Here is a 10334-nt window from a genome sequence, read left to right as displayed (position 1 = left end):
GTAGATAAGCATACCAATGACATTTACCCCCTGCACTTTGATAAGCTGTGAGTTACTACATTAACCACTATCCACTCTACAATGGATCTTCTCTCATAAAGTCTGAGAGCAAATCTATGGACATAAATGACAGACTGATACCATGTCCATTTAGCAGAATAACGCTAGTCATAATGGCTAAAGTTACTAAAAGACAGCAAATGCTGTTGAGGAAGAGGGAACTAGAACCTCTCAGGCACTGTTAGTGTGAATGAAAATTGGCGCATCACTATAGAAATCAGTGTGACAGTTCCTACAAAAGTAGAAGGAGAGATTTCATATGAAATATGATATACCACCCAAAGATCTCTTTTTGACTAAAGAGACACATACCCATTTATGTTCACAGCTACTTTGTTCACAAAACCTCAGACATTTTCAAGTTTAGATATTACTGTCAACTTGATAAAAACCTAGAGTCCCTTAGGAAAAGAGAACTTCTTGAAGAAATACCTTGATCAGATTGTTTTGTGGCCATGTTGATAGATTGTCCCAATTGATGATTGATGTGGAAGAAACCAGCCGACTGGGCGGCAACGGTGGCTTGGACTGTAGAGAAAAACTAGTTGATCAAAAGCCAGTGAATAAGCACTGTATGCAACATTCCTCCAGGATTTCTGCTTTTTTTTCCTTGAATTCTATCAATGATGGATTTTGACATGAATGTGTAAACTGAAATAAACCCTTCGCTTCCCAGTTTGTTTTTAGTCAGAATATTTTGTCACAGCAACAGAAACCCAAACTGGAACAGATATAGAAACAGCTTAGATGTCCACACACAGATGAATAATGGGAATGTGGTACTATGCACCCAATGAAATTTTATCAGCTGCAAAGGGAAATGAAAATTGCAGATAAATAAACGGAACTGAAAAGCTAGGTACTAGCTCATAGTACTGAATGAGAAGAAATGCAAAGCTTGTATATTCTCATTCATATGAGATTCTTAGTATCAAATATTTAGATTTGTGTGTTTAACTGGAATACTCATAGAATCCAAGAAACTAGAAAGAACAACTGTCATGGAAGGAGAAAAACTATCTTAAAAGAGTTAGAAATAGGAGAACACAAATGTTGTGAAGGGAAGAGGGAGAATAATGGGGTGGGAGGGTTAGGTGTGCTTAGGAATAGGTGGATAGGGCAGAGGAACAGCTAGTAAGAGAAATAATAGTAAGAATATTTGAAAAATGTATATGGAAACCTAAAAGAGACAGACAGACGGAGACAGACAGGGATACAAAGACAGAGGAGATGGAGACACAGAGGGAGAGAGAGAGGGATGCAAATGTGTGTTCATGTATATATGTGTGTAAGCAGAAGAGTTTAATAGGAATTACACTACACAGAGGATAATTCTCCTCCCAGAAGGCATATGTTGCTAAACAAAAGTCTAGTGCCAGGTGTAAAATGACTTCCCTTCAGTAGTTGGTCAGAGGTTTCAAGAAGACTCCTTAAACAATACAAACGATTGCTTTTGGTCTTAATTACCTACTAGTGTTGGGCCCTAAAGCCCCACCAAGGAGGAGGTCGCCCCAAGAGACACTCACAGCACGGTTGATGCAATAGCAAGAGGAATTTTTATTCTGCCACGGCAGAGGTCCCTCAGCCTCGAGAGGAGAAGGACCCTGCTTTGTCTATTACAAGCTCTTTTAAAGGAAAAAACCACAAATTCAGGGAGGGGGTAGTACAGAATCAAAGGGAAAGTCCAAAAATCATTTGTCAACTGTTTTGACTAGTTCATACAATGGTCAGCTAACTCTACTTGATCAATGTTATGGCGGTTACAAGGAGGAACACCTGCAGGTCGTCTCACCCCAGTTCCAGGGTCCGGGTCTATTGGAGAAAGACTACAATGGGGATGGAAAGTACTCAAAGCTCCCGTGCACGCGTGGCTGGTTACTAGGGACCTGGTTCCCAGGAAGGGGGGTGCAGTAGTGCTAAGGTGCCTCCTAATGCTAGAGGCCTGGTTCCCAGGATGGGGGGTGCAGTAGTGCTAAGGTGTCTCAAAGTCTTTCATTTCCCCCCTTTGATTTGGTCGAATCTCAATCTTGAGATTCTCAGGGATTATCCCTAAGGGCATGATATTGCTGGGTCAACACCAAAGCTTGAGTAATGCTAAGTCGCTCACGAATGAACATCAGGAGTCGATTGAGGATGCAAGGCCCAAAGGTTAGGATGAGTAATAGAATGATCAAGGGACCAGTGATGGTGGAAATGAGTGTCGTGAACCAGGGGGAGCGGTTAAACCAGCCTTCAAACCAATTTTGATGTGCCTCTCTGTCTCTCTGTCTCTTGTTTAACCTCTCTCTGAGCTTAGCCATCGAATCTTTAATTACCCCAGAGTGGTCTACGTAGAAACAACATTGTTCCTTTAGGGCAGCACAGAGTCCTCCTTCTTGAAGAAATAGCAAGTCTAACCCGCGCCTATTTTGTAACACTACCTCGGAAAGAGAGATTATTGAATCTGCAAGCTTGGTGATAGATTGTTCTAGGGCCCTTAAGTCCTGGTCAATAGCTGCTCTTAATTCCTCAAAATGTTGGGGAATTTTGGAACTCTGCACTAGAGCAGTAGTACCGGTGCCAACACCAGCTGCCACCCCAAGGCCCAAGATCACTGCTAGAGTCATAGAGATGGGCTCTCGCCGATAACGGCTCGAGTGCCTGTCAAATTCATCCTCAAATGTGTTAGCAGGATAATAAATGACCCTTGGAACTAGTCGAACAAGCACACAGTAATCTTTGGTACCATCAAAAACTGATGTTGCCACGCAAGGCGTCAGGCCTGTACTACAAGCCCACCATTTATCTGAATCGGGGATCAGGTATCCAGTTTTAGCAGTTTTAGGGCTCTTAAGGGTCTCATTACATAAATGTTTGTAAGCAGCCGGTGGATTTCCCAAGCATGTCCCTGCACCAGTAACCTCTGTAAGAGTTAGTCTATGACTAACTCCCCAAGCGCAGCCCTCCTGGCTAGTTGTGTTATTGAAACCCCCAGATATTGCAATCCCTTCATAGTATGGGGGTCCTGCTGATAGGCATAGCCAGCAAGATTCTGTCATATTGGGGTCAGTACTATTCAGCAAAGAAAAAGCTCCCACTATTAGATTAAACAATCGCTGGCCTGTATTAGAGAATGCCAGCGGTGAAGCAGGGGTAGCAGGAAGATTTTTAGGACTTGAAGGGGGACCCAAGGCCCTGGCAGGGGGGGGGCACCTCAGCCAGGGCTAGCTGTCCCTGGTCAGGCAATACCGGGTTGGGCCCTAGTGCCATGGTCATGGGAGGTGTTATAACAATTCTTAGGGTGAACAGAATTCCTATGTCTTCCCCTCCTGGATTATACAACCGTAAACCCCATATATTGCCTGTTAACCAACTAACCTTTTTTCCCTTCTCCGTGAAGGTGATTGTGATTTCAGATTCCCCTGATGTGGTACGAGTGAAAGTGACTAAGTCTTCTTTGCTAGCCCCCAACCAGGAGGTACTGACACTGGTTTCACATCCCCAGGCAGCACAATAAAATACTTCAGCCCCCCCACATTGCCAAGTTCGTCTTCCCCCAGGACAAATATACCATTCAGAATATCTGCATGTAGGATAAGAGTTCTCGGGAGTTCGTTCAGTATCTCCCCAAGAGTCTTTTGCTAGGGCACATAGGTCAAACTTTAGCTGGGGGAACCAGGTACCTAGGGGATGAACTCCAGTGGCTAGCCTCAAGACTTGCCCAGTCTCAAAGTTAGTCAGAGTCCAAGTTAAGTTCTGAGGTGTATGGGGGTTCTTAGCACTATATGTGGAGGGAAACACCAGGGCAAAGAACAGCAAGCTTGACAGGATCAGGCTTCCTTGACTAGTCTCAGTTTTAGAGGATTTTGGGTACGCTGAAGCTTCCATTTGGAAAGTTCTGGGTCGTCCTGTGGAGGTGCCGGCTTGACGTGAGACGCGTGGATCCAGGCTGCAATACCGTCCACTTTGAGGGCAGTAGGTGTCGTAAGAAGCACGGTGTAGGGTCCCTTCCAGCGAGGTTCAAGGTTCTGGGACCGATGTCTCCGCACGTACACAGAATCGCCAACCTGGAACGGGTGCGAGATCTCCGGATGCCCAGGCTGGTAGGCAGCAGCTAGGGGTCTCCACACTTGGGCCTGGACGATCTGAAGTGCTTTTAGCCGCGCCTGCAAATCAGGTTTGTGAGTAGCGGGGTCAGGAGGGGCCCTAAAGGAGGCCAATGGGGGAGGCCCCCCATATAGGATCTCATAGGGAGTAAGTCCAAGCCGAGAAGGGGTGTTCCGCACCCGGAACAGGGCTAGGGGAAGGAGCTGTACCCAGTCTCTAACGCCAGATTCCAAAGCTAATTTGGATAAAGTCTCCTTTATGGTTCTATTCATCCTTTCTACCTGTCCTGAACTCTGGGGTCTGTATGCACAATGTAATTTCCAATTAATCCCCAGTGTCTTGGCCATACCCTGACTTACCTGGGAGACAAAGGCTGGGCCGTTGTCAGACCCGATTACCTTAGGCAGGCCAAACCGAGGAAAAATATCTTCTAGTATCTTCTTCACCACCATTTGAGCCGTTTCTCGTTTGGTGGGGAAAGCTTCAGTCCAACCGGAGAAGGTGTCTATAAAAACTAGGAGATATTTATTACCATATTTTCCTGGCCTTATTTCAGTAAAATCCACTTCCCAATGAGTACCAGGTCGGTCTCCCCTTATTCTTATGCCCTCTGGGGCACTTTGCCGTTTTGCGTTTACCTTGGCACAGGGGACACAAGTTGATGTCACTTGCTGTATGAGTGAGTTAAGACCTGGAATATAAAAATCTGTCTTTTTTATAAGAGATTTAATCTTTTTATGTCCTAAATGAGTCCATCGATGCATTTGAGTGACCAGTTCAAAAGCATCTTTCTTGGGCAACATGGTTTTGCCCTGATATTTCCAAGCTTTTTGTTGTTCATCAAAGTCTGCATTAAGTTTCTGAATAGTCTCTAGATCCTGGGTTGAATATTGGAAATGATCTTCTGTGGAGGGTGGTGCCTCTGCCAAGGATAATATTTCTGAGTTAAGCGCAGCCTTTTTAGCCATCTCATCTGCCATCTGATTTCCTTTGGCAATAGGATCATTGCCCTTCTGATGTCCTGGGCAATGAATAATGCTCACCTTCTTGGGTAAGAAGAGGGCCTTTAATAGTCCCAGGATTTCAGTCTTATTTTTAATTTCTTTTCCAGCAGAAGTTAGCAGTCCTCTTCTTTTATAAATTTCCCCATGGACATGGGCCGTTGCAAATGCATAACGGCTGTCTGTATATATGTTTACTTTTTGTCCCTTTGCTAGTTCTAAAGCCTTAGTCAGGGCTATTAATTCTGCCTTCTGGGCAGAGGTTCCTGGGGGCAATGCCTGTGCCCATATGGTATTTTGTCCATCCACCACCGCCGCCCCCGCCTTTCGCTCACCTTCTTTAAAGAAGCTGCTGCCGTCTGTGAACCAGGTATAATCTGCATCAGGGAGCCGGCAATCAGTCAAATCCTCCCTGGTCCCGTGGTATTCTGCCAATATCTGATGACAGTCATGAGGTACCCAAACAGTGGGTTCCGAATTGGGGAGCAAGGTAGCGGGGTTCAGTAACGTCGCATTTCCAAATGTGATACGTTCAGGGTTGAGCAATAACGACTGGTAGTGGGTTATACGGGCATTCGAGAGCCATCTATCAGGGGGTTGACGAATTATAGTCTCTAAAGCATGAGGTGCTATTATAGTCAGCGGTTGGCCCAGAGTCAATTTGTCTGCATCTTTGACCAGGGTAGCTACAGCTGCTACCATACGGAGGCAAGGGGGCCATCCTGTCACCACATTGTCCATCTTTTTGGAGATGTAAGCCACTGGTTTTTTCCAGGGTCCCAGTTTCTGAGTCAGCACCCCTTTTGCTACTCCCTTGTTCTCATCTACGTATAAGGTGAATGGTTTGGTGACATCAGGGAGACTCAAAGCAGGGGCCGAAAGGAGGGCCCTTTTTATTTTATCAAAAGCCCGTTGTTGGTCCTCTCCCCAGAAGAAAGGGACGTTGGCTTTGGTAAGCGGATACAGTGGGGCGGCCATTTCAGCGAAACCCGGTATCCATAACCTACAGAAACCGGCAGTTCCCAGAAACTCTCGGACCTCTCGCGCCCCTTTGGGAGGGGGAATTTGTGCCACGGCCTGCTTCCGACTGTCTGTTAACCATCTCTGTCCACCCTCCAAGAGGTACCCCAGGTAGGCTACTTGCTTCTTGCAGATCTGTGCCTTTTTAGCAGATGCCCTGTAGCCCAGTTCACCTAATCTGGTGAGTAGGGCTCGAGTCCCTCTGAGGCATTTTTGCTCAGTCTCTGCGGCCAGCAGGAGGTCATCTACATATTGGAGTAAGATTACCTCTGGATTGGCGGTGCGAAAACTGGCCAGATCCTGGTGTAGGGCCTCATCAAATAGAGTTGGAGAATTCTTGAATCCCTGGGGTAGTCTCGTCCAGGTGAGCTGCCCAGAAACTCCTGAATCAGGATCTTTCCATTCAAAGGCAAACAATGGCTGGCTCTGAGGGCTAAGTCTCAGACAGAAAAAAGCATCTTTTAAATCAAGTACTGAGTACCATACATGGGTCGGAGGCAGGGTACTTAAGAGATTATAAGGATTGGGCACCGTAGGATGAATGTCTAGAGTGCGGCGATTAACTTCCCTTAAGTCTTGGACTGGTCTGTAGTCCCCTGTGCCTGGCTTCTTTACTGGGAGAAGAGGTGTGTTCCAGGGGGAATGGCAGGCCTTTAAGATGCCCAATGTTAAAAGTCTCTGAATGTGGGGCCTGATTCCTTCTCGGGCCTCGCGGCTCATGGGGTATTGTCTTATGGAAACTGGAGTGGCTGATGGTTTTAACTCTATTATCAAAGGAGGTTGATTGCTTGCCAGCCCCATACCTGCGGTTTCCGCCCAGGCCTGGGGGAAATCACGGAGCCATTTGTTATCGATGGGCAGCTCCGGGGGAGGAGGCAGTTCAAACAGTCTGTGTTCGTCCTCCAATCTTAAAGTTAGAATTTGAAGAGCCTGGCCAGTATTGTCAGTAACTGAGGCCCCATTTTCTGAGAAGTGAATTTGTGCCCCAACTTTGGACAGGAGGTCTCTGCCCAGCAATGGGTAGGGGCATTCTGGCACCATGAGGAAGGAATGAGTCACTTGACCAGTGTTTAAATTAACTTTTCTTTCTGTGGTCCATCGGTATATTTTTCCCCCGGTGGCCCCCTGAACCCAAGAGGTTTTTGAACTCAAAGGTCCATTTGCTTGTGTGAGGACCGAATGCTGGGCTCCAGTATCTACCAAAAATGTGGTAGGGTGCCCCCCCACTAGAAGGGTTACCCGGGGCTCAGGGGGGGGCTCTGAGCCCTGACTGTCCTAATCACTGTCTTCCAGGGCTAGGACAGGAACTGGCTTTTTCTTGGGTTCAGCTGGACGTTTTGGGCAGTCCTTGATCCAATGTCCTCTTTCTTTGCAATAGGCACATTGATCTCGGTCCACTCGTGGCCGCCTTTTGTCTCCCCTATCCTTGTCCTGGCGCTTCTTAGGTTGCTCTATACTGCGTACTGTTGTGGCCAAGATCTTACTTAACTCACGACTACGCTTTTTATCTCGTTTGTCCTCTCTCTCTTCCTGTTCCTTGCGCCTTCTTTCTTCCTTTTCCTCTGGTGTCTCTCTTTTGTTAAAAATTCTCTCTGCCTCCTTTACTAAATCTTGGAGGGAGTAACCCTGCAGTCCCTCCATCCTCTGCAGCTTGCTACGAATATCAGGTGCTGACTGGCTTATAAAAGACATTATTATATCAGCCTGGCGATCCGCTGCCATGGGATCAAAAGGGGTGTACATTCTGTACCCCTCCAATAGCCTTTCTAGAAATCCTGCAGGTGTTTCCTCAGGCCCCTGTATTATTGCTCTTACCTTAGCCAAATTAGTGGGCCGTCTGCCAGCCCCTTGGAGACCCGCTAACAGAATCTGACGGTAGAGACGAAGTCGCTCCCTACCAGCTGGAGTATTGAAGTCCCAATTGGGTCGGGTCAAAGGGAAGGCATCCTCTATCTCATTTGGCAACTGGGTTGGCCTTCCGTCAGCTCCCAGGACATTCTTCCGAGCTTCAAGGAAAACACGCTGTTTCTCCTCTGTAGTGAGAAGTATCTGCAAAAGCTGTTGGCAATCATCCCAAGTGGGCTGGTGAGTAATCAGAACAGATTCTATAAGGGCAGTAAGGGCCTGGGGGTCCTGGGAAAAGGAGGGGTTATGAAGTTTCCAGTTATAAAGATCAGAGGCTGAAAAAGGCCAGTATTGAAATTGGTCAGCCATTGAGCGGAGGGGGAGTGCCTGGGAAGTCCACCTTTCCCTTGCAGATGTCCCTCTGCGGAGCCGCAGCCGGCCTGCTGGCTGCGAGTTAGGCCCCCCCTCAGCAGTATCAGTCGTGTCAGGGCTAGGGGGCCTGTCAGGGTCTATATCAGGTTCAGCAGGTTCCCCAGGAACAGGCGCGAGGGGGGCTGCCTCGGCCTGGGGCAGAAGAGGCCGGGGATAAGGAGGAGGAGGGTCAAAAAGCAGGAGGTCTGACTGATTGTCAGAGAGGATTGGTGGTGTCTGGGTCTGGGACTTCTGTTTCGGTCGCTCCTGCATGGGGAAGAGAGAGGACAACGGGTCCAGGGGAGGGGCAGTTGGGGTTGCTGCCGCCCTCGGAGTCAAAGGGGTGGTGGAGGGCCAGGGAGCTGGTACTGGGTTTCCGGCTCCCGCAGGCAGGACAAATGGTTTGACCCAGGGCGGAGGGTCTCTGGACAAGCTCTCCCAAGTTACGATGTAAGGAACTTGATCAGGATGGCCCTGCTGGCCAGGCTGAAAGACTCTTGTCTTAACCTGCAAAATAATATTCAGATTAAATGTTCCGTCCTGTGGCCAGCCCACTCCGAAAGTGGGCCATTCCACGGAACAGAACGCTTGCCAGCGTTTCTTTCGGATTACCATAGACTGGTTGTGAGCTCTGTCCTCAACCTCTTTCCAGTGGTCTAAAGTCAAAGTTAAGGGGGTGGTTATTTGTTGTCCCATTGTACTAGATTCCAACTCAAAAACAAACACAAAGACAAAAACAACAATACAAAATGACAGACACAGACTCAAGACCGAGAGCCGCGCGGCAACAGACTGATGTAAAACTGATATTACAAACCTGGAAGGGAGTGGGCGATAAGAACCACACTCTCTAGAAACTAAGGTGACCTGGTCGCTCCTAGTTTCACAAATTGCCTGTGAAGCGTCCTCCACGGCTGGGCCAGGGAGTGTTCCCGGACACGTCTGTCCCACTGCCTGGTCCCTTTCAAATACTAGCCCTGCGCAGGTACAATGTTCCTCCAAATCCCTGATGATCATAAACATAAGGCACAATAACAGAAATAGACGAACATAAAACATTCAGACAAGCGCGCTCTTACCTCCAACCGGGTCAGGAATGGGTCTGAGGGCGACCAGCACTTCCCGGCCAATGCACCAAATGTTGGGCCCTAAAGCCCCACCAAGGAGGAGGTCGCCCCAAGAGACACTCACAGCACGGTTGATGCAATAGCAAGAGGAATTTTTATTCTGCCACGGCAGAGGTCCCTCAGCCTCGAGAGGAGAAGGACCCTGCTTTGTCTATTACAAGCTCTTTTAAAGGAAAAAACCACAAATTCAGGGAGGGGGTAGTACAGAATCAAAGGGAAAGTCCAAAAATCATTTGTCAACTGTTTTGACTAGTTCATACAATGGTCAGCTAACTCTACTTGATCAATGTTATGGCGGTTACAAGGAGGAACACCTGCAGGTCGTCTCACCCCAGTTCCAGGGTCCGGGTCTATTGGAGAAAGACTACAATGGGGATGGAAAGTACTCAAAGCTCCCGTGCACGCGTGGCTGGTTACTAGGGACCTGGTTCCCAGGAAGGGGGGTGCAGTAGTGCTAAGGTGCCTCCTAATGCTAGAGGCCTGGTTCCCAGGATGGGGGGTGCAGTAGTGCTAAGGTGTCTCAAAGTCTTTCACTAGAACTCAATGATAAGATTCTGTTGCTGAACAACCCATATATGTTGGTCACAGGAAATAGAAAAATAAAATTGTTGCTGAAAAGAAAGCTTCCTCACAAATAGCCAGTTTTTGTTTGTTTGTTTGTTTGTTCTTCTACCAGAAGGTACTATGTAGACTGTCAAAGGAAAAAATGGCATCAACAGTCTATCTGCCCTGTGAAGCTTGTGAGATACAATAGGGACCAACATTACAGGATAAGTTCATAGGT

The 10334-nt window shown here is 47.6% G+C and overlaps 1 protein-coding gene across 1 annotated transcript; it reads right to left on the bottom strand.

Moving 5' to 3' along the window:
- Window positions 1–3433: 3433 nt before the first annotated feature.
- Window positions 3434–10082, bottom strand: LOC126487600 (uncharacterized). Its single transcript, XM_050120513.1, is given in 1 exon segment — window positions 3434–10082. A coding segment is annotated over 1 exon segment (5613 nt). The 5' UTR covers window positions 9483–10082; the 3' UTR covers window positions 3434–3869.
- Window positions 10083–10334: the final 252 nt, after the last annotated feature.

The sequence above is a fragment of the Alexandromys fortis genome, unplaced genomic scaffold, assembly GCF_014885135.2.
Source record: "Alexandromys fortis isolate MF-2015 unplaced genomic scaffold, M_Fortis_MF-2015_v1.1 scaffold_175, whole genome shotgun sequence".
NCBI classification, from domain to species: domain Eukaryota; kingdom Metazoa; phylum Chordata; class Mammalia; order Rodentia; family Cricetidae; genus Alexandromys; species Alexandromys fortis.
Note: the sequence above shows the minus strand (reverse complement) of the source record. Positions and strands in the feature narration are given on the sequence as shown.